This window comes from Rhinichthys klamathensis, unplaced genomic scaffold (genome assembly GCF_029890125.1).
Source record: "Rhinichthys klamathensis goyatoka isolate OS25496 unplaced genomic scaffold, OSU_Roscu_1.1 h1tg000149l_1, whole genome shotgun sequence".
In the NCBI taxonomy this organism is placed as follows: domain Eukaryota; kingdom Metazoa; phylum Chordata; class Actinopteri; order Cypriniformes; family Leuciscidae; genus Rhinichthys; species Rhinichthys klamathensis.
In genome coordinates, this window is record NW_026606684.1 from 2,028,506 (window position 1) to 2,053,741 (window position 25,236).

General features: G+C 40.9%; 1 protein-coding gene across 2 annotated transcripts in view; it reads right to left on the reverse strand.

Moving 5' to 3' along the window:
• abat (4-aminobutyrate aminotransferase) overlaps window positions 1-23,559 on the reverse strand; it is a 33,803-nt gene extending 10,244 nt beyond the window's left edge. Inside the window, exons 1-6 of one of the 2 annotated variants that reach the window (XM_056258193.1) lie at window positions 23,466-23,555; window positions 23,103-23,245; window positions 7,495-7,658; window positions 6,333-6,430; window positions 5,978-6,007; window positions 3,860-3,977 (exon numbers count right to left, since the gene is read on the reverse strand). In XM_056258193.1, coding sequence (XP_056114168.1) covers window positions 3,860-3,977; window positions 5,978-6,007; window positions 6,333-6,430; window positions 7,495-7,564 — 316 coding nt within the window. In that variant the 5' untranslated portion in view covers window positions 7,565-7,658; window positions 23,103-23,245; window positions 23,466-23,555. Of the gene's footprint in view, window positions 1-3,859; window positions 3,978-5,977; window positions 6,008-6,332; window positions 6,431-7,494; window positions 7,659-23,102; window positions 23,246-23,465 lie in introns of both variants that reach the window. The other variant, XM_056258192.1, reaches the window with a different exon arrangement.
• Window positions 23,560-25,236: the final 1,677 nt, after the last annotated feature.

Genomic DNA, 25,236 nt, shown 5'->3' on the forward strand with positions numbered 1-25,236 from the left:
AAACCAAAGCTATTTGCCACTGCCAGGGCATTACCTTTTATCTAGCTTGTTAAAACAAGTTACCATCAGAGTCTTGTTTTCTTGTTATTTTTCTGAACAGGTATCAACAGGTGTCTTTTATCAAGGAGCGGCAGAAACAGTCTGTGTTCAGTAGCAAGTTTCCCTGTTAGAGTGAGGTGAAGTGGTCGAGCACAAGGTGCAGCGACAAGCGGGTGCGTTCCCGTGAAACTGTCGCGGTTGTGCGCACATGCCCACCACCGAAGTGGAATTGTCTTGAACTTTTTGTACACGACGCACAGCACAAATCACTGGAAGAGAGACTGATCCTCGCTGTTTGTGAGTTTCCAGAATCTAAATAGTTATCAGGACATCAACAGGAGGGAATTCACATGGCAGAGCATCCCCGCTGGACTAAACGCAGGCCTATCAGGTAAAGTTATCTATCATTTTAATTCAAGTTAAAAAGGCTGCAGCTGAGCACTGAAGCCGTTGCCATGGTTACAACCCATAGAGCGCCTGCCGTTCACTCGCGGAGCGCTGTCTCCCTATCTGTTCACCTGAGAGAACCTGCCGAAGCCTCCCTCTACTGCTTGTTTGGGAGGGTTATTCCCTCCTGTGACCCATGGTTTGACTGTAGGCCTATGTGTATTCAGAGCCAGTGAGCAACGGACTTTCAAAATAATAATAAATAAAAAAACTCGGTTAACGTTCGATAAAAAAAAATTGTCGGCATTAATTAATAAATAACGCGTTAACGTGCCCAGCCCTAATTAGATTCCTTTATTATAATCACAAACAGACATGTGTCAGTATTCGGTAATATGGTATATTGCGGTAATGTGTGGTATTGTTATTGTGGGCACTTCAAAATACTGGATAATTCTAAGCAACTTATCCGAATTGTTTAGATTTGTAAAATTCACATTAGCTTGATTTCTATCAACCAGTTACATTTTACCTAAGTGTGCACATTGGCCTGAACAAAAAAAAAAAAAGTTCAAACAGCTATTTAGATTTTTGTATTTACTATGGTTTTAAACAAACAACTCTTTTACTTTTATTATTGTTCTTTATAGTTAAGTTCTATTAGACTTCTGAATTTTTTTCAAACATTTGTCTATACTTTGTATACATTTATTGTGTATTATTCTATTATACTTAATTATGCTCACTAGTTTTTTTTTTGTCAAGTTAGATAAATTTACTGGACTCAGTATTATATTATCAAAACTTCCAAAATGGCTATACAAATGCACACTCAAAAAGAACTTGCACTGATGCAATGAACTCTTTTTTTTCTTATTTTCCTCATGCTGAGATCTGTCTTGATGACTTTCTTGCCATAGCGTAAATAATCGAGTCAGAATTAATAATATTTGAGTGCCTGAGCTTGACCAGAGCACATTTCTGAAAGTCTTGTATATTGTTTCATAATAATACTTCCTTAAATTAGAACACAAGCACTTTTACTTCTAAAACCTATACAGAGTACAGAATGTACTGCAAAACAAGAATGAACTCATATGAACTCTAGACAAGCCAGTACAGACTACTATACAACACTCCACCCACTGTATCTGTTATTTACAGCAACAAATATTTTGTTATCTTGATCAAATGAATTATGAAAATCTGAAAAGGGGATGCTCAAGCTCATAAAAAAAAAGCATCAAAGAGGTAGAGTTATCTATTTTGCAGACTGATGGTTGAATCTGTCCAGCGGCTGATCCAGGATCACAGAAAGCTTTAGATGAAGTCATGTGCTTTACTGACACATTTAAAGAACAGGCCGCAGGACAAATAAAGCCTCGCTATTGCTTAAACACACAGGATACGGGTGTGCAACACATTAAGTAAGAGCACTAGTGGATTGTGGTGTGTGTTGCCCTTGTGTATGCATGTGTGATGTGTCTGTCATTGTGAATGTTTTGGGTGAGTGGGGTTGTACTAGCCTGGATGCCAGCCCGAACCCCGCCCACAACATTTTTTGGTCGGGCAGTTCGGTCTGGACTCGATCCATTGAGGAGTAATTATGATCGGTTCAGAATTAGTCGAGCCAATCAAATTGTCAGGGCGGGCTTTATACGATGATGGACAGATGATCTGCGGTTACGTAATCATCACGTTATCAAAGAGCGCTTGGGTTGAACTGGTTTCCCTCAAAGGTGACTGCAGCTGGAGAACTGAGATGTATAGATTCCGCTATCGCGTCTGTTGTAAAAGAAATCGACAGCGCATTAATTTTAAAAGACGAACAGAGAACTGCAATCAAGGCATTTGTCGATCGGAAAGATGTGTTTGCCGTCCTTCCTACGGGATTCGGCAAAAGTTTATTTTATCAGCTGGCTCCGATGGTCGCTAAGAAGATGGGACGCAATAAACCCTGTGGTCGTTGTGGTTTCTCCTTTGGTCGCACTCATGGAGGACCAAGTAAAAGAAGCAACACTCATTATTTTACTACTACTTCCAGCGTGCGTGCAGTTGAGTTCTGTAGTTGACAACTGTGCTATGCAACTATGTAGCTGACTTACTGCGTTGCTCTGATTGGTTGTAGGTCTAGCCAATTGAGTGCAGAGTTTGTTTTTTTTGGTTCGGTTAAGACACGCCTCATAATCAAAGCCCTATGGGGCAGTATCAGACTCACATTCTGACTAGAATATGAGTATGACGAAGTCAGGCTAGGGTTGTACACTGATGTAACAACAATATCCCATAATGCACTTCTGTTGAAATGACACAGGAGAAGCAAGTGCCAGGGAAATCAAAGCTCATTAAATCGGAGTTACCACCTGAAGGCACATCTGAGAGCGAGAGACAGTAGAGCTTCACTCAATTTGCTGAGGCTGATTAAATGCAAGCAAGCTAACGGACCAAACGAATGAGATGCAGACAGAGGAAAGGTGCTCTCTCTGCCTCTCAGGTCTATCTGTCGGATCTGTACAGGCAAACCTCAAAGGAAGTCCTGAGTTCCTGACGCTCACATTTAATCATCCGCACCAACAGTCGCCTCAGGCAAAGCCACAGGACGCCTCTCACATTTACTGAACGAGAACAACACAGCGGCCACAGTGACAACACTGTATGTTGGATTGTTGGATCCTTTCCAACTCTAGTGCAGTGTTGTTATTGTTAACTAAAACTATTAAAATTGCAAAACAAATGAATTGCAATCAAAGAAAATATTTAATCTAAAAATAAATCTCATAAAATGTATTTAAATAGCTGACTAATTAAAAATCTGCCTTTTACTAACCCTAATGTCATTACAAACCCTAAATTCTTCCATAATAAACAACATGTAATAATTCCATAAATATAAATATGGTGCCATCAGGTTTAACATCAAAACACCAAATGCTATTGATAAACACTTCTGACACTAAATCAAAGTAAGTGTACTACCTCCAGAGAACAACATTAAACTCATCATGAAAATGACAATTCTTCTTTTTTTTAAGAAATATTGCAGTATTTATTATATTATAAGTGATTTATCTGGGCACTGCACATCATACTTTTTTTTTTAATTCATGTGGCCCCATAACCTCTAATCAAAGTATGTTCTCTTCTCTGATGACGTGTTTACGGGCACAAGGGCGGGACAATCTGTCATTCACATGACATCACAGCAACAACAAACCACAACCATCCAATCAATTACCACTGGAAAAAATCCTGTCCAGTCCTACATTTCTTCTTGTTCGAGAAGCGGTTTCACTTGGATATACGTCACGCAACTTCCGTTTCATGCCGACTTTAATTCAAAGTTGTCTTATTTCCTGTCTTACAGTAGATGTGTCAGTGGTCTGCAGAGCAATGAATGTGTTGTAACAGAGACCAGCTTACTGACTGAGCTCACCAATGGGGATGGAGGAGATTTGTGTGTACACGTCTAGCATTCGGTTACCGTCCACGTCCACCAGGTAGTTCCCCCTGCTTTCCTCATAGTTGCAAAAAAAATGAATCGCTCCAACATTCTGCAAACCAAGAGAGAAGTAGAGTTGAATGTAGCTATTAAAGTGATTTGTGATTCGTCTGTACACCTGATTTTGTTTTTCTTGGCAGAGCTTCAGCTTCATGTCAGTGAATGGCTAAAAAGGAACCCGCAAGCTCTCACACCAGCTGTACACGAATCCAACGAGCGTTCTGTGTAGGCTGCCATCTTGTGGCGACGCCATTACTGAGCTGTTAACGGTATGTAAACAAACCTCCGTGATAACGCACCCTCGATGACAGCTACAGCCAGGCAGAATGACTTGTTGGGTTGATGATGTTAGACAGTGGCCTCCAGTCACAGATAAAGGTACAAACGATCTTACAGATTATTTATGAAAATAGCTTGGCAAGCCAGCTAGGCTAACGTTAGCTAACGAGGAAACTATAAAAACATCTGTCCATTTGGCAACAATAAATAAATGAATGACATCAAATAAACGAATTCATGTTTTTCATTTGTGTCCATTATTTATCTAATTTTCACATTGCAAAAGGCAAGGGTAAGGTACAGCTAGAAAGTATACATAATATCGACCAATTAGTGTTTTTAAACCATGGAAAGAGGTCAATATAACAGCAGGAGAACAATTATGTCACATAACGTTACATTTAGCTCAGGAAAGCCATTTAATGACCATAGCATGTTAATTGAATAGAAAAAATAGCTAGAGAGGAGATTTTGCTGAGCACTATATTACATATTTATTATATTTTTTACTTATTTCATTAAATAATTGTTATTATAACAAAAACCGCATTATATTTAATTTAATTTGTTATTTTAATTTGTTATTTAAAAAAAATTCTGTCACAGTCAAGCAAATCAAACATTAACAACAGACATAACAGTAATGTTACTCACGTTACTGCCCCAATGCGCCCTTTACTGCCGCCATTGAAACAATTTAAAACGGAACATGTTTTCCCACTCAACATTATAAAAGTTGTAACGTTAGTGACAGTCGTAAATCGCGGGCTGTTTATTCCAGTGGACGCAAGTTGCAACTAAAACAATAGGAGGCAATGGCGCAACGCTACCCAGCAACAGCTCAGTTATGGCGCCCGCTTACTTCCGGTAGTTTCGCCGGATTCGTCTATTTGCACTGATGTCACGCATCATGTATAAGTGGTGATTGTACAACTAAATGGTTATTGGCACAATAATTTATAAAATAGAAATATAAAAAGTGAACATCAGGGAAAAAAAATTTTATATACAGTATATATATATATATATATATATATATATATATGGCCTTTAATGAATTCACATGTACTGTACAACTGAAAAAGCAGATGTCAAGATTCAGACTGTGACCCATTACCACAAAATTGTGAGCAACGGTGCTTTATCTAATGAAATTGGCTTTTCCGTCTCCGTGGCTTTGAACCTGATGCAGCATCTATTTTTAGCACGTCTCATGAATAGGTTATGACACTTCTTGTGTCTACTTATTGTGCATGGGAGACAGACAGCGACCAACAGACAGGCACAGGAGCTGCGGCGAAGCGAATCTGTGATATTAGCTTCATCGATGCCTGTCAGCTCACATCTATCTACTCATCCACAGCAAAGCGGTCAAAAGATGACTGTGACTGCTCTCAAGAAGCTGGACCAGACAGCAGATAAATTACTGCTTGAAATACATTCATCACTCAATACGCTGAAAACATCCAGACAGGCTGAAATATGGCTGGACGTCACATCAGAAGTGACATTGCTGATCTAGGGCAGTCATACTTTAGCTTTACTGCTGTTAATCATATCGTTTTGTTTTGAATGGCACTGTCTGAAAAAGTGACTCATATACTTAAATCATTATCTAAGTACAAACTAAGAGAACTGCACCTTATGTGATTGTACATGGAGATATTTAAAAACCAGTGTCAGAGTATGGAAGACTTCTATCTAATTGCATAACGCAATTTTAAGGTACAGTTATGCATGTATAAACTGAGCCAACGCCAAAGTTTGTCTCACCTGAATCTCTCCAAGTTGTCTCATCAGCTCCTGTTGATTGAGAGAAATTAATCTATTAGTCATTCTGCTCTGCAGAGATATCAAAATATATTTCTGTCAGCTTTAATCACAAAAAGATTGGACACACATAATTTTTCTTATGATTTTAATGCTTAATTATATATATAATTTTAAGATTTGGGGGAAAAATTAATAAGGAAGCGTGTCCAAATTTTTGACAGCATTTTTTAAAGTCTGCAGTAAAATATCAGTAGAAGCAACATTTTGAAAATCTGTTATTTTACTGCAGAGACATATCACAAAACAATCTGGTGATAAATCTCATGGTAAAAGAGTAAAAATGCTGAGACTGAACCTGGGACCTTGGACCTGGCACAGCGGTCTTCATGGATGGGGTGTCATATTCAAACTCTGAAACAGTTTTTGTGGCAGTTTTGCTTACATAACTGGAACCTAACACCACAAAAACAGAATAAAAACTTAAATAAGACTATATACTTTAATAATTTCAGTCACTCTTACTATGCAGTAGGCTACATATTTCCTATAGTTACGTAATATGTTGGATGAGATTTTAAATTCAGTTTCTAAAAATGGAAATCATATTACAAGAAGAAAATTAATATCACATTTAGTTGAACATGGGAATTAATTTGATATAATTTTACTATTTTAATTTGAGCGCATGTTACCATTTATTCCATAACCACGAGTGTTGTGCACTAACTGTTTTAATTATTAATTTCTTGCTGTTGTGTAAATTATCAAATCTGGTCCCCTTTTATAGAAATTCACTTTCATAAAAAAGTTACAAAACGTGCTGCATAACAGGAAAGAGTCATTCATTCATCCTTTAATTTCCTCTTGAATTATGAAAGGTTGCCTCAGTTTCAGTGAAGATAACTTCCTTAATTGCAATGCTAAGCATTTTAAGGAAGTTTATCTGACATCTCAAAGTAATTAACCAACTGAACACTGTAAGAACTTTTGTACTTTTGTAGTATATCTGAACAGTGGCCAGCAAATACATATAAACAGCCACAAAATGCCTTTTAGCCATATTTGAGCAGTAGTACCCATGTGCACTTGACGGGCTACATAAGTTTACAGAATTGAACTCATAACTGAGGTACTGATTAATGTAGGACGCTGACAGGATTGGGGCAATGTGACCAGACACTGAAGGACAAGACACAAACAACTTCTCTACACATGCAGAATTCACCAGCCAAAGCTGGACAGAACCAGATCCCAGTAACTAATTTACATGGTTAAGTAACTTTGAACTGTGTCCCTCTCGACATCTGGCTCTATATCCAAACATCATTATCATTTTAAAGGAAGCCTCTCACTTACTAAGCCAAGCATGGAGTTTAATCACTCTGATAAAGTCTCTGTGACAGCTACAGCTCTTTTTGATGGTCACTAGTAGGTTGAGAACATTATAGTTAAACAAGTTTTTAAGACTGGAGGGTATCGTAGTCTTCCGTCTCAGCATGTTTTTTTTGTTTTTTTACCTGGAACGGCGAGACGCAAGTTTTGCTGAAGGGAGACGGCCAGCTGCCGGGTCAGGAGTGAGGAAGCCATGTGTAGTACTCACTAAGGCAGAGATGAAGAGCAAGAGAGAGAGAGAGAGAGAGAGACAGCACACTGCCTGCCTTTCACCTTCCTTTTACTTCACCTGGGGAAAAAACAATGAAAGAGATAGGTTACAGGGAGTGGGAGCCCGATATAGGTCATTGAAATGTCACAATCAAATACGTCCTGGAGGATAATAATCTGCAGGTCAGAGGAGAAATAATATCCACAATTTTATGTTATCAAGGAATTTCCTTGATCTTACATATAGTTGTACAGTTATACATGTATTGTTTAAACATACTATTATACAGACTATTCATTTTGTTAAACAGAAACTACAAAAAACAGTTTGTTCAGAAATTTTTGTGTTTGTGATATTAGAATCATGAACACAAAGATTTTACCACACACATTTACAGATCACTGTTTGCCATTGGTCGGACAAACAGATAGTCCTGCCACAAACTTGCACCATTGGATTTAATAATTGTACTACATTGGCCTGGTCGGGAAGCTCAAACAAGTGTCATTTCTGTTTTATTATATTATATTTTTTGTTTTATTTATATTTTTAATTCGCTTTTATTTTTATACATTTAGTTTTCATGTTCATTTAGTTTATTTTTTAGTAATTTCATTATGTGCTTTTGTCATTTTATTAGATTTTAAAACGCTGTATTATGCTGCCAGGCCAGTAGTTGGCGATGTCACTTTGTAAAAATACACTACGCTCCTGTAGACTGAACACGCGATACGCATCTGCTTTCAAACAAGTGGGTAATCCACCAGCCGGAAACTGAAGCTTCGCTTGGGGGCCGCCATTGTAGCAGAACTTCACCTGCTGTTAGCATTCCATTGACTCCCATTCATTTTGGCGTCACTTTGACAGCGAATATCTTTACATCTGAGGCGTCCAAAGACTCCATTTGTCCATTATTTATTTCTAAAGAAACACAACAATGTATAAAAGGCTCCATTACTTTGTATCTTACGTTATGGCCCTGCAGAAGCCGTTTTTGTAAAAATAGGCTGACGATTGCGTCATAACCACGCGACTCTCTGTCGCACAGTAGAGAAATTACCGTATAGACAGGAGGAGAAGCTCGCAGGCAATCAGGGGGACGTGGAGGCATAAAGTCAAGGGAGAAGCCCATAGAGAGTCATAAAGTTGATCCCGCTGCTAGCTCATGGACAGCTAATACTCACGATCTCCGGCTCTGCAAGATTCGGAAGGGAATGATTCAGATTCCTCTTGGCACAGCTACTAGAAGACGTACAACTGTCAGACAGGTTGCTCACGTCACATCTCCGTCGTCAAGCTCAGTTTGAGCCTGCGCAGTTCACTCGGCCATCAGGAAGTGAGTGCTTCTATTGGGCTTCCCTTTACTCCATTGAAATCAAGGGGGTCACTGTGTCCATTTCTTTTACTGTCTATGCTTTCAAATGGTGCTTGAAAGTGACTCCCACACCTTATTGGACTGTTCTTTGATACTTTTTTGACCATTCTAGTTGGTTGCAATCATTTAAAGAAACATGCACTGAACATGGGGGCCTTAAGAAAACTTTCCGTTGCCCTGTTCTTTAGAGGGTTAATCGTCCATCACAATGAGTAAAACCAAAGAATATAGTTCTGATGTGCAGCAAAAGATTGCTGAGCTTCACAAAATAGAAAATAGCTAAAGCATTGAAAATGTCCATTTCCACCATCAGGGCAATAATTAAGAAGTTCCAATCAACTAAAGATGTTACGAATCTGCCAGGAAGAGGACGTGTGTCTATATAGTCTTAATGCACAGCGAGGAGGGAAGTTTCACAGATAGAGAATTGCAGATTAGTTTAGTCTCGGGGTCACAAAGCCAAAAAAATAAAATAAATAATCAAACAGCACCTCACATGCTGTTTGGGAGAGTAAAAATAAATCCTCCTCGCTCATCCAAAAAAAAAAAAAAAGCCACCATATTCAGTCGCCAGACACGACTGGAACTTCAAATGGGACAGGTTTCTATGGGCAGATGAAAAAAAAGAAAAAAAAAGAAAAAAAAGAAAAACGTTTTGGCAGCAAACAGGGATAAAAAGTACCCCATGCCCATGGATAATTATAGCGCTGCATCTTTAATGTTGTGGGTCTATTTTTTCCTGGAGGTTCTGGACATCTTGTTCAGATACATGGTATCATGGATTTTAGAGATTCTGTATGGAGGAATGGTCTCTGATCTCTTGTCAGGTGTTCTCCAAACTCATCAGGCATTATAGGAGAAGACTCAGAGCTGTTATCTTGGCAAAGGGAGATTGCAAAAAGTATTTAATAAAAGGGTGTCAATAATTATGGCATTTATTACATAATGTGATTTACCCCCCATTTTTTAATTCTTTTACTTCAATGAAAGGTTAGATTTTTGAGAATGTTTGAATCAAAGATCAAAAGGATGAACAAAGCAGATTTATTTTTACAGCCATCTTTGATCATATTTACCAGGGGTGCCAATAATTCTGACCACAACTGTATATTTATATTTTATTTTATTTCAGTTAACAGAAATGTTTTAATAGTCCTTGTTTTAGTTCAGTTTAGTTTTAGTTCACGATGGCTTTAGTTTAACCCTGACTCAAACAAACTGAGGAATATTCAGAAAGCACCGCAGAGACCCCAATTTTCAGAGAAATCAACCTACAAACAGCTTGTCTCTGAAAATAGTTGCATATCTATTTTTTTATCAGAAACTGATTAACAAACATATTGGTGCAAATCTTACAGTCTGCAGTGTGACAGTCCTGGGATCATGCTTCAGCAGCACCACAGACAGTTCCTCTCTCCTTGAGCAGCAGGTTCAGCCATGCCCATCAATCCTGTCCTACAACAGTGGTCCTGACAGTTGGCCCTCATGCCACTTAATTAAAGCATGGTTGATTGGTGTTAATTACAACATGGCTTAGACCCTCACCAGCCCTCAGATGATCTTTTTGCAACTGCAGAACCATCACAGCCGTTTCTTGGGACGGAGACAAGTGACTAACGGCGTTACTTTCGAGTACCGCTAAACCTTCCCAACAGGCACAGGGTTCAGGGAACTCGAGCACCACTCGGTCACACTTTGACGTTAAGATTAATTGGGAAGAATAGTCCTGCCTAAGGGAAAAGCTGAAGCCTGAGGGAATCCCGACATATCTTCAGCTATTATAATGAGTGAGCATATGCTTAGGGAAGGAACAGCAAGGTGACATTATGGAATTATTATGCACAAAATGTTCTTAACTGGAACAAACACCATGTTTATGAAGCAATATCATTCCTGCTCAGTTTAAATGTCATAGGCATATGTTTCTGTCATGTTTCTAGTCTGGACATTGAAAGCCTGTGAATCAGTCTTTCAGCTCTATTGAAAGGAAACTAGTCTTATGCGTTTGCTTGTCCAAAGGAATCAATTCAGAGGGGAGACCCATAGCATCTTTATTCATGCGCAGGAGAAGAGAAGCAGAAAGTGCATCTCTGTTGTGCTATAGGACGCTTACACAATTGAGGCGGCAGAAGCAAGAAAAATCCAGACACTCCGTCTCTCAGAAGCACTCCAACCAGACGGCTCTTCGACCGGATAGAACCGGTTCTGAAAATGTGTGTTACACAAGCCTGTTGTCATGCGCCTGTGAGGATGCAGCAAGCAAAATGGGTTAACTCCTTCTCCAGAGCGTCGGCGCACTGAAGCGTTTTTTTTTTTTATTTAGTTCAAATATACTATCAGATTTAATGTTATACCTTGAAAAACTATACATCATTAAAAAGATATAAGACTCAAGATTCAGTATTTGACCACTATTGTATTCTGAGAAACTTATAGTGACAGTTATGTCTTAATTTGTGTCAGGAGTTATGAAATGAAAAAAACGAGTCGATACCTTTAATATGAATTATGAGCGTCAGCTGGTCCATTCATAAAAAACACTCCGTGCTGTCGTCATGATAGCGATTCACAAAACAACGTCCCTGAGGGCTTTTAGCTCAACAATGTGCAGATGTGGAGAAATATTGATATATTCTCATAGATTCACATCATATTTCTATAGACAGGAATAATATTTATTGAATTTATACCCAAATGCGTCGATGTAATCATAATGATCGCTTCTTACTGAGATGTGCTGTGTTTTCCATTCATACCAATAGCATGGGGGCGCTATTATGTCCAATAAAAGTCCATATATGTATCATGAAGAAGACCCATAGTCATGTGACATTCCAGGACGTCACTGAGTGATACAGAAAGTACAGAGATCGCTGTAACATGCAGATAAAGATGTTTTGAAGACAATAAACATGATTGCAATGATATTTGAGTTACCTGTGTTCTTCAAGCCATGCCAGGTATTTCATAATAATAGATTATATTTATAATGTAATGCTAATCGATATAGATTTCATCATCGTTCAGAACACTAAATAATACATTTTCTGTCTGATTTTTTTTTTATCTGAAGCCAAGTTAGATCACAGAAGATTATTTAAAACACTAGACTTGCGTTATATAGTGAGTTTGGAGCGCAAACATAGTTTTAATCTCATAAATGGTCGTGTATTGATGGTGTGCTAAGCTAACATGCTAGCGAGCCCAGGCGCACCTGCCACGAGCAGTTATTGTTTTATGATTTTTTTCTAAATAGGAATGCTTACTGAAATGATTCAGTGCATTTGATACCAGTTTCAAATATTTAGTGAGAACTTTGATAAAAGAAATTAGGGTTTGAAACCCTATGAATAGCTTGTGAATAGCCAGTCGTTAGTAGCTATAATGCAGACAAAAGAAATGCATATTTAGAGCCATAATAACCAGTCTGGAGAGGTGTAAATGTGTGCAGGGGAGACTGAGACTGAATGGGGCACCACAAAACAATAGAGACAATAGACTGAATAGATGACTCAGAAGATGACTAAACATCAGTTTGCTAATAGAGTCTAATCAAAATAAAGTAATTTGACATGATCTTGAAAAACATTTAACTAAATACAGAGCTTTATACTTATCATTTTCAGATTTTAAATATAAAATGGTCAGACATGTGGCTTTAGCTGCAGTGCATTTCTAGATTGCTCCAGGGCCAACTTCAATTTTATTTTCATGAAGATGTTTCATAAAAATAAATTTCTAATAACTTTACAAAACTTTGAAGCTATTTAAAATTGTTTTTTTCATTATGACAATAATTAATTCTACATTTACAATAAACAACCAAGTGTCAGCTTTCAAATGAGATCATACTTGTGCTTTTAGTGCAAAGGGTTCATGAACTGTATCTGTTTTAGTTTGGGTATGTCATTTCTGGGGATTTTTCAAAAGTGGGCTTGAAGCTTAACAGGTTAAACTAGTTTGATGGCTGGGGGGCAACAACTTGACTGATGGAGCTGATTTTCCTTTCTCGAGTGAAAGAGACTAATTTCATTTCATTGACTGAGAGAGAGCGGAGAGATGAGTGAATGCTGATGGGAAGAGGAGTGTGGATACATCTTTGAAATGATTTATTGTCAATGCATTACGTGACAGCTTCATGACCAAGTGTAAAGCAGTCTTCAGTGTCACATGATCCTTAAGAAATCAGTCTAATATGACGATTTTCTGCTCAAGTAATATTATCATTAATGTTTAACAGTTGTGCTGCTTAATATTTTTGTAGAATAGGTGATACCTTTTTTCAGTATTATTTGATGAATAGAATTGTCAAAAGAACAGCATTTATTTGAAATAGAAATCTATTGTAACATTATAAATGTCTTTATTCTCACTTTTGACCAATTTAATGCATTCATGTTGAATAAAATTATCAATTTATTTAACTAAATCTTACTGACCCTAAACTTTTAAACGGTAGTGTCCATGATTTTTTTGTGCAAATTTATAAAATTGGTTTTCTGTGCCATTTTTAACAGTTGTCTAGCTGGCAAACATTGACGTGGATTTGTCGAAATTTCAAGAATGGCTTGCGAAAGGCTGAAGATCATAAACATTTTTCATGATATTGTGCATTGTTTTCCACCTAAAGAGTGTTCATGAATTGATATCAGCATGGCCAAGTCAAGTCACCTATGTTTATATAGCGCTTTATACAATAGGCTACAGTTTGTTTCAAAACAGCTTTACAGTGATAACAGGAAAATGATGCATTTTGGATGTTGTTCAGCTGAAGTCAGTTCAGTCACTGTTGATTCAGTTCTGTTGTAAAGATCATCAATTATTTAATTAGTTCATTTCATCTATAAAGCAGTTCTGCAAAAAATGATGTCATCGTCCAGCTCAGTTCAGTTTTCATACAGTACAGTCAGATCAATAATACTGTTGAATATTAAGTGTCCCCAACTAAGCAAGCCAGAGGCAACAGTGGCAAGGAACCAAAACTCCATCAGGTGACGGAATAGAGAAAAAAACCTTGGGAAAAACCAGGCTCAGTTGGGGGAGCCAGTTCTCCTCTGGCCAACGAACCAACAGTGTATGATTATGATTCAGGCTGCGTCACAAGTAAGAATTCATTGAATACTTTATATACATTATAGCTGCATTTCTAGTAATTTTTGCAAATTAAAAGCCAAATAAAATATTATGTTGTAACCTGTTCTCTTACGAGAGGTTCTCTCGTATTGCGTAAGCTAGCTTACGCTACGGGTAAAGTCATCTTTGCTCGAGATATTGAAGCCAAAAATTATCCTTAATTTTGTATTTATTGTCAACGCAGTGCAGCAGCTAGCAGACCTTGAGCGGGCATATTGCGTGCTCATTGGTTGCCCTGCGGCAACTGCTGCAACCTACCACTGAGCCTCGCGCGTGACGTCACGTCCAATGAGGGCGCTTCGCGCCCTTACGCATCATAGCCCGCCGAAATGGGGGTGGCTTAGCGTATAAAAGGCAGGCTCATAGGTTGTCTCACTGATTTCATCATCTTCAGCGAAGCTCTCCGCATCGCTGGACTCCGAGAGAAGTCTTCGCCGTTGAAACCAGCGACTAGCAAGCAGAGGAAAGTGCCTGAAGAAGCCGGCCGTCTTCGCCACCTTCAGCCATCCGTGCCTGCTACGCCATCCGGCGTGTATCCTTTTATTGCTGTGTGTTCGCCGCTGCGACACTCACTCTCTCTCACTAAAAGAGCGCGAGCGTTTGTTTCAAAATGCCTCGCCTTTCCTGCGGCTCGAGTAGAGCCCAGCTCAGCGCAGGTGACCGCCATGTGATTTTCATGTGATTGCCTGGGCCCGGAACACGCAGCCCTCGCCCTGGACTCGGGAGGCTGCGTGCATTGTGAAGCGCTTCCGCTGTCGACCCTGCGGGCTCGACTCGAAGCCTTCACACAGAACGCTGTCACTCCACCCTCTGGACCGCGCAGGAAGAAGCGCCGTGCTCAGAGGATGCCGGAGTCCGTGGCCGCAGTGAAGTGCTCGCCGGAATGTCTCCCGCCAGCCTCACTCTCTCCTTCTCCGCCCCTCCCGGACGCGCAGCCGCCGGCCTCGCCCCGCGCTGCCGCCGCCTCAGGGGACGAAGCTGAAGGGGGCCACTCACTGGACAGCTGTTCCATCCTGGCGTCGGATAGCGAGGAGTGGTCGAGTTCATATCACTCCGCCTCCCCTTCCGTCCAGGAATCCAGCAGGACTCGGGCAGGCGTGGACGCCGAGTTAATGCGCCTCCTCTCTAAGGCCGTCGACCAACTCGGGCTCGATTGGTCACCGCCGAAGGAGCCCGCACCCAACAGGCTCGACGGCTGTTTCCTGCACAACCGTGTGAGCACAATCTGTGCTCACATCTACTCGCTGCACGCTCTGTTACACAGCAACAGCCCCACAGCGGCCAGGTTATGAACGTAAGTCACGTGACCGCCCACGAGCACTCACGCTTACGGACAAACACTCCGCCCCAGGCTCCGCTCGCTATGAATATCGCCACAAAATGTTCCACATTCCCAGTAATCGGGTCATATCAAGTGGTTCAGGCAGTTACAGCTGTCGGCGAGCCGCCGTTACTGAGATCAGAGAGCGCGCGCACCCCGCCCGCGCCTCCGGTACAGTTTCCCGAGCCCGTGCTGCGCGGCCAACGGGACCCAGGAGCCCATTCTGCCCCTAGCTGTACATGTAGAAGCATGGAAGGCTATTCCTGGTGTGACAGATTGGATAATAAGCACGATAAGTCAGGGCTATTGGCTTCAGTTCGCTCGCCGCCCCCCCTCGCTTTCGAGCTCAGACCGAGACGAAAGTGAAAGCGGATGTAGCACACCTACTCCGCTCAGAAATAGCCAAACTGCTGTGCAAAGGGGCCATAGAACCAGTACCTCCTTCTCAGAGCGAGTCAGGCTTCTACAGCCGTTACTTCCTCGTACCAAAGAAGGATGGAGCTCTAAGACCTATCTTAGATCTGAGACATTTGAACAAAGCTCTCATGAGACGGCCGTTCAAAATGATCACGACCAGACAAATCCTTGCGCACATTCGCCCGGGAGACTGGTTCGTTTCTCTCGATCTGAAAGATGCATACTTTCAGATTCCGATAGCCCCGCGTCACAGGCCATTCTTGAGATTCGCCTTCAACGGTCGGGCATATCAATACACCGTCCTCCCGTTCGGCCTATCCTTAGCGCCCCGTACATTTACAAAATGCATGGATACGGCTCTCGCCCCCCTGAGAGTGAAAGGGCTGCGAATTTTGAACTATCTGGACGATTGGCTGATTCTAGCACAGTCGGAGATGGAACTGATATCTCACAGAACTGCGCTTCTCAGCCATCTGGAGAGCCTGGGTCTCACGGTCAACTGGACCAAGAGCTCATTACTACCCAGTCAGTCAATTCCCTTTCTAGGAATAGAACTGGACTCGGTGGCTATGACGGCCCGCTTATCGACACAGCGTGCGCGCCGTGTTCGACAGCTAGCCGCGTCTTTCCAGAAAGGCAGCATTATACCTCTGAAGACATTCCAGAGGATGCTGGGCTGTATGGCATCGGCTGCGGCTGTGCTTCAGCTGGGCCTGCTGCGCATGCGCCCGCTACAATGCTGGCTGAACTCCCAAGTGCCTCATCGGGCTTGGGTTTCAGGCCACAGGCGAATCAGAGTGACTCAGAGCTGCGTTTCGGCCCTGCAGCCCTGGTTAGCGGCCGACTGGTACCAGCGGGGAGTGACGATGGGGACTGTTTCACACCCCCGATTGGTCGTCTCGACGGACGCCTCCAATCTGGGTTGGGGCGCCGTCTTCGTCAGACCAGGAGAAACGCTTCCACATAAACTGTCTGGAAATGAAAGCGGTCGAGAACGCGCTCAAACGCTTCCTCCCGCTTATACAGGATCACCATGTACTGGTCCAATCGGACAACATGTCAGTGGTATCCTACATAAACCGTCAGGGCGGCGTCAGATCCAGAAACCTCTGCCATCTGACGGAACGCCTGCTTATGTGGTCTCAGGGCCGCCTGCGCTCGCTGGGAGCCGCGCACGTACCAGGCCACCTGAACGACGGTCCAGACACGCTATCCAGGAACCACATCCCCCCGGGGGAATGGTCCTTGCACCCCCAAACAGTCCAGTTACTATGGCGCATTTTCGGCAGAGCGAATTTTGCGTCAAAAGACAAGGCTCATTGCCCGCTGTTCTTTTTCAAAGAACGAGGATGCGCTGGCCCAAACCTGGCCCAGCCTCCCTCTTTATGCTTTCCCTTCGGTCGCTCTGTTACCACAGGTAATCAAGAGAATCAGGGAAACGCGCCACTCGGTGCTCCTTGTAGCCCCGCGCTGGGAGAATCAGACTTGGTTCCCGGAGCTGATGCGGCTGTCCCACACAGCCCCTTGGCCGATTCCGGTGAGGAGAGACCTCTTCTCTCAAGCCCGCGGCTCAGTCTGGCATCCCCATCCAGAGCGCTGGTCTCTACATGCGTGGGTGATCAACGGATACCCGTTGCTTTGCCAGAGGGAGTAATGAACACGATCACGCAATCCAGAGCCCCCTCTACGAGGCGGCTTTATGCGTCTAAATGGTCGGTGTTTTCCAAATGGTGCGCCGATAGAGATCTAGACCCACGAACGTGCGGGGTCCCGGGTCTGCTTAGCTTCCTTCAGGAGCTGTTGGATAAGGGCAGGTCCCCATCCACGCTTAAAGTCTATGTGGCGGCTGTTGCAGCGTTCGCTGAGTCGACGCCCGGCCAGTCAATAGGAAGGAACGAGCTCGTCATTCGCTTCCTTAGAGGAGCTAGACGAATGAACCCCCCGCGACCCCCTTCGGTTCCCATCTGGGACTTTTCACTGGTCCTAGAGGCCCTGAAAGCTTTCCCCTTTGAACCGTTAGACTCCGTGGACCTAAAGTGAGGGTGATGTGAATCTCCTCTGCCCCGTCAGGGCTCTCAGGATTTACATTACGCGTTCCGCCTCTTTCAGGCATTCAGAGCAGCTCTTTGTTTCGTTTGGTGGGCGCACCAAGGGTTTCGCCGCCGCGAAACAGAGCCTGTCCAGATGGATAGTGGAAGCTATCACATCTGCTTACATGTCTAAAGGTCTGCAATGCTCTTTGGGTATCAGGGCGCATTCCACCAGAGGCGTGGCCTCATCGTGGGCTTGGTCCAGCGGAATTTCCATTCATGACATTTGCGAGGCGGCAGGCTGGGCCTCCCCGTCCACATTTGTTAGGTTTTATAACCTGGAAGTTCCCGCCTTGCAGGCTAGACTTCTGTCGGTGTGAGCTGTGGGTTTGTCCTGCACGGATTATCATGCTCGGACTCCCCTCACGCGACGCTAGCTCTCCTGGTTGAGCTGCGCTATAGGTTGAATGATTATGGACCGGCGTCGCCTCTCTGTATACCCTAGATGTGCTTATAACATGTGCTGGCCCGCATTGCTTGCTGGCCACCTGTTTCCCACTTATCTATGTTCCCCGGGAATCCCTGGGACTCATGTAGTGGAGGCTGGGCGCGCACGGCGTTGACAATGGGTTCCCGTAGCGTAAGCTAGCTTACGCAATACGAGAGAACCTCTCGTAAGAGAACGATACTCGGTTACTAACGTAACCTCGGTTCTCTCTAGAAGAGGGAACGAGTATTGCGTAACCTGACCGTGCAGGCGCCACGAGCGTCTTATCGCTTCAGCTGATGAAACCAGTGAGACAACCTACGAGCCTGCCTTTTTAGGTTACGTTAGTAACCGAGTATCGTTTTAAATAAAGCAAAAATTAAAAAAGTTTACATGTTTAATTAAAGAAAAAAAGTAAAATTAGTGAAAATATTGGTAGGGGAATTATACATTTGAACAACTGGCTGATTTATCCCTAATAATAATAATAATAATAATAATAAGAGAAACTGTGAAGGCAATTAAAGACTGGAAATCCAACATTAGGTTTCTAAGTTCATTTATCTGCTCATTTTCAGCATCAAAATCAAACCAGCACTCTTTGCTCACATCACATGACATCTGATTCTCTCTCAGCTAATCAATATTCATCAGTGGTCTCCGCATTGGCGCTGTCCGGGGGGATCATTTCAAAGCGAACAATAGCCGCCTGTGCTGGATTACACAACTCTGAGCCACCACCAATTCCTCTGCTCCTCATCCTCTCAGCTCAGAGTGTGAACTAAAGCCAGCGCTCCACGAGAGCAATGAGCAACCGCACCAAACGCGGCGGAGCCATTTTTAAAATGCAAATTATTCCTTATGTTACGTAACACCATTTTTGGGAGCAGCTCCCCTCGGAAAAGGAGCTAGATAACATCAGTAGAAGTAAGCAACAATACATGAAAGAGTCTACAGAATACATCCTCAATACATATATGTGAAGCTCATTTTTAAACTTCAGAGATGACAAATTGTGATTAACTGATTTTTACCTGATCATAGTGACCATAAAGATAGCAGAGATTATTTGGGTTTGCACTTTGGGAAATAATCATCATAATCCTGATCACCAGCACATGAACTTTGATCGTTGGCTAGCGATAACATTGGGCTCACTAAAGACACTGAGCTGTCAGTGAAGAATATGAGCACGGTTCATTGCGCACAATCGCCAACCCTGTTAAAGCCTATTGGTAAACTTCATTACACCAATTCCCCTCTGCATGATTTAAACAGCCTACTAAGGTCATGCACAAGTCATTCTTTGCTACACTCACTCATACGAATGTGGTGAAGAAAAATTCACAGGATTTTCCTCTATTTCATTAAAAAGATAAGAATCTAGACTCTAATACTGAATATGAAAGCTCAATGAAAAGATGACTATTAAAAAGATTCAGTCAAAATCTGAGAGGTAGTTGAAATAGACATTAAGAGTCTTTAATCAGTCTCTGCAGCAATGGTACATGAAAAAGGGGACATTCAGTGGGATTGAGGAGGTAAAACATCTGACAAATACTGCAAGACAGTTGCCAAGAGAACCAAGGAGGAAAACAATTGTACAACTGGCTGTCTTTCTTGTCTAGACGACAGATCAACCTCTGTAAGGAAAAACTGTGGTGCTATTAAGAGGATAAATCTTGGTTAAGAAGCAATAGGCCAGGTTTTATGCATCAATACCTCGAGAAAAATAATTGCATGGCGTATTCATTTAAAACAAAGCATGACATAGAGAGTGTTGCAGCCAGGGCTAATCACAACAAATGCATCCTGAAAATTGGAGAGAGACATGTGAAGCGCTCAGCATCAGATGGGAAGATGCTATGAATAACAAGTCCCACATACTGTACATGTACAGACAAATCAATCTGTCATCCATAAGGGGGGTTCAAAAACATTCAGCATTCCCGAAAACCTGCTCCACAATCAAATGCTTAAAGGGATACTCCACCCAAAAATGAAAATTCTGTCATCATTTACTCACCCTCAAGTTGTTTCAAACCTGTATGAGTTACTTTCTTCTAGGGGTGCACGATTCAGAAAATGTCACGATTCAATTCGATACCGATTTTTTGTCTCAAGATTCGATTCAAAATCGATTTTCGATTCAAAAACGATTCTCGATTCAAAAAACGATTCGCAGTAGGCTATATAAATGTAGTTTACTTTTTCCTATGTGATTGATTGCAGTAGACACAATTTAAAAGAAAAAAACCACAACAAATTAAATGTAGTTTGATATTACTTTATATGTCATCATACAAAAATAAAAACTTTTGCAACTAAAAAGTGCCAAGCTTTGGCCAGCTTTCAAATACATTTAATTCAAGTTTAAAATAAAACTTAAATAAAAAGCTTTTACATGTAGCTTTAAAGGGCTGTAGTCAGATCAAACAAACAATTATGCTAAATGTGGTTTAAGGAGTACTTCAGCTACCAGGTTGACTGTCGAAATGTGAACTCGACTGGGCACATTGAACTTCCTAAAAATATATAGCTACTAATGTCATAGAACCCTTGCGAAATTATTTTAAATAGATTTTAAAAAGCCACCGCTACTGGTAACATCTATGGTTAGATTGATTTGTTTAGATCCAGTGAAGTCGTTCATAGGCGTAATTTGCGGGTATCTCCAGTTAACTAGCAGAGCATTCATTTAGTTCGCTATTAAATAAGAGATCTGTTGTTTTTGAAATCAAGCTGAGCGCTCGTTGCCGCTGCTATGTGTCATGGATACAGTGTTCTCTGTGGCTCGCGCAGTCATCACTCGGACGCGCGCTTCATATCGCCGTTGTGGTTCCGGTGAAATCACGAAATAAAATCCACACAAACGTGATGAACATATTCGGTTTTGATGAGAGAGAGACAAAACTATACGAGTGCGGTTTAGAAGAACCCGTAACCTCTGACACGCTTGGCAAAAAGATCTACAGAACTCAAACATAAGATCTGCGGATCGATGCATTTATTCACGGGTTGAGCAGAGAGGCTGCACAGTTTGACCAGCGGGCGGCAAGAACTTGCAATGTAACTATTTATCAGACCGGCCCTCGCAGCCTTGAAACACCACCGGTAAAAGTCCCGACTCACCCGATTGCCACTCCGCTCGTGCACGCCATTAAAAAAAATATATGAATCGATTTTTGGAATTCTATGAATCGATTCTGAATCGGTAAAGATTGAATCGCGATTCAAATGTGAATCGATTTTTTTTTGCACAGCTACTTTCTTCTGCTGAACACAAAGGAAGATATTTTGAAGAACGATTGGAACTTTGGCACCATTGACTTCTATACTATTTTTTTTTTTTAACTATGGAAGTCAATGGTGCCAGTTGTATTCAGCAGAAGAAAGAAACTCATACAGGTTTGAAACAACTTGAGGGTGAGTAAATTATTTTTGGGTGGAGTATCCCTTTAAGTAGGTCTATTCTGTCAAGCTTCGCGCTATAAATCTACACTGTTAAAAATCTGTGATATTTTACAGAAAAAGGCTACAGTAAAAAAATTTTTAATTGATTAGCTGTATAGTGATAGTATAGCTATATAGTATAGTATTGTTTAACATTGCATTATGCTGTTTTACTCTAAATTAATAGTTTTTGTAAGTAAAAAACATGAATTACCTTAATTTTTGGTCAAAACGGTAAAAGTACATTCCCAGAAGTCCCTGAATGACACATCACATTTGATTATATATAAATAATTTTGTTTAATATTTTTACAGTATTTTTTTTCATGTAGGCCTACATTAGGGTGTTTAGTGTACTATTTTTTATGCTAAAAAGGCGATTTTGGTATTTCAAGTAGACTGGTAAATTAACATTAATGAAACATATGGCTAGGAGTTATTAAATATACAGGCACCAATATGCCATCCCGTAATACCAGAATTGTCAGAATTATTGCAACCACAGTTACCAGTTTTGATGTTGTTTTTTGTGAAAATTAGACAGATTTTTTACAGTGTAGGATAAATCGTCCTTTGTATTCAGTGTGCAAATCAAGGACATTATTGCAGGAGAGATTATGATACTGGATATTGAATGACAGAGCATACACCAAGAGCAGCTGAACATGTAAACAAAATTTCACATGGATGTTTTGGAAACAATTTTAAAATATAAATTCAACAGCTTGTGTATACAATGTCAATATATTTGATTATGAACAAAATGGAGTTTCTTGTAACACAATATGTAAAGCTTTAAATAATCTTACTGAATATTACAAACAAAATTAGCCTTTTGAGTTTTAAAGAAACAGACTTCTCTGGTAATAGATCCCATATTAATGTGTTATGGTTCAACTACAGGTCATCAATACAATTTTTTTTTTCAAATCAGTATTTTTTCCTGTTTTCCATTAAAATATTTAGACATCCTTGAAACAGATGCAAACACAATGCATGAGAAAATATATCTTGAATTATTTTATTTGTTTAACCCAATTGATTTTTTTTTTCTGGTTGAAAGCAAGTTTAAATTTAACAGAATAACTTATTCTATGCAATTTATTTTCTCGAGAAAATTGTAATACTGCAAAACAGGGCAAACATGCCGTTATGGACACACTCACTATGACTAAGGATAAAAAACACACTAAACAATTAAAACAAAGTTGATATGAGGTACAATACATGAGTGCATTTGGATGACAGGTGGCTAATGTTGTTTTTGTCAGAATCAGTCTCAGAGGTAACAAACATGAAAACTTACAGCACACAAAGCAGCTGGTGGAACGGAGAAGCAACAGTATCCGGTTCCGACTGGATCTGACCTGTCAAACGGTTCTGCGAGCGAGAGAGACGTATGGAGAATCGAGACGATGCAGCAGTCCACCAGTCTACTGTCTCACAACGCTGCAATGTTTCATAAGAAACGCGGCTGTTACAAAACAAGACAGCTATTGGCAGCGAGGCGTTCCTGCAGCGATACCTCTAATGCACGATAAACTTATGATTATGAATTACAAAAACAAACCGCGTGCATATGCTCTGCGTCGAAAGCGCTGCAGCGTCTCTATTTCGCTACACTGTTCGCTGCTGCTGTAATGATACTTAATGACATTTTAAGACTCACCTTTATGTTTATTCGCTGTACGGGAGGTGAAATCTAGCAGGTTCTTGGTGGAAGGACGAAAAATTAAGACAGGAGTGAGGAACACAAGCAGACTTTAAAACATCAGAAGTCTGGCCTTTTTCCCGAGAGGAGGGTTTTGCTGGGGGATTCGCCGACTTCAGCCAATAGAGAGAGAGAGCTGCAGCTCCCGGAAATGTCAGCTCCCTTACACCAGGGGTTCCCAACCTTTTTTGTGCCAGGGACCAGCATATTCATAAAGAAAATTCCAGGGACCAGTTGTCAATTTTAATGCCTCAATTTTAAGATGCATCGTTTGGATTCGGAACATATCACGGTGTAAAACAGTAACAGCCTATCATTTATTTGCATTGAACTAGGTGGCAACAAAGGCTAGCCTACTACAAAGCCAATCTTCTTAAACTTTAAGACCGGTTCACAAAATGTTTCCCTTTTCTCCCATACAATTAGGTTTACTTCAAAAGCAACTCACACAGCACTATGTTTGAAAATGATTAACAGTTGAAAACTATTACATTACGTGAATAAAGTAATTGAAATAGTTACACACATATCACGGTGTAAAACAGTAACAGCCTATCATTTATTTGCATTGAACTAGGTGGCAACAAGGCTACTTGTACTATACCAATCTTTTTAAACTTTCAGACCGGTTCACAAAATGTTTCCCTTTTCTCCCATACAATTAGACCTACTTCAAAAGCAACTCACACAGCAGCACTATGTTTGAAAATGATTAACAGTTGAAAACTATTACATTACACGAATAAAGTAATTGAAATAGTTAAACATAGCTAGGCCTACTTATTACATTTTAAATAGCGTAACTTTTAATCTCCAAATTAATCTTCACAACATTGCGTGTCATGACTGAAACGTAAATTTAGCTGCAGCCAATTAAGTGACCCACCTTTTACCACTCGATCCACTTTGAAAAGCCCTGCTTTAGTCTAATTAATCAGTCGACAGACAGACAAACAGACAGACGGATTAGAAAGATAATTTGAAGACATTTAATAAATGTAAGAAAAAAAACTGAACGATTCATAGCCTATATCCCCACTTCTTTCGTTCATGTTGTTATTGACTCGAATGGGCATGGGGGCGTTTTTGTTCAGTAGGTACAACCAATAAAACGCATTCAGCGAAATGGGTGCATCAAAAATGAACGATTCATTCAATTCGAAGATTTGCTCAAAAACACCAATTCCATGTTTAGTCAAAAATACACATTTCCCACATTGAATCCAATGCTACATTCAGTGGCGTGCAAACATCATTACAAAAACTACATGTAAGTAGGCCTACATGTATTTAAAAAAATATGCATTTAATTGCTGGAGGAGAATATAGATTTAACTAGATTAACTTAGATTTAATTAAGAAACTGTAAAGGTAGCAGTAGCAATACATTTCAAGTGATTGTATTCAGGCTCTTTCTACCTTTCAACTGTGTATTGAAACACCATAAACAAACAACAATACGAGGCTGATTTATAAATCGAATCCATGAACAATTAGCCAAAGCAAGAACAACTGGTCAGACCTGACAGATAGGCATGAATTCGTGATCTGCTTTACGAGTCCTTTCCTAACTATGTACCCTCTAGTGTTCAAAGAAGGAATAACACTATGGCACTTTACCTGTGTGTGTGTGTGTGTGTGTGTGTGTGTGTGTGTGTGTGTGTGTGTGTTGCTGTATATTTGCATGAAACGACTTTAAACGTGTGTGTGTATATACAGGGGTTAAAGT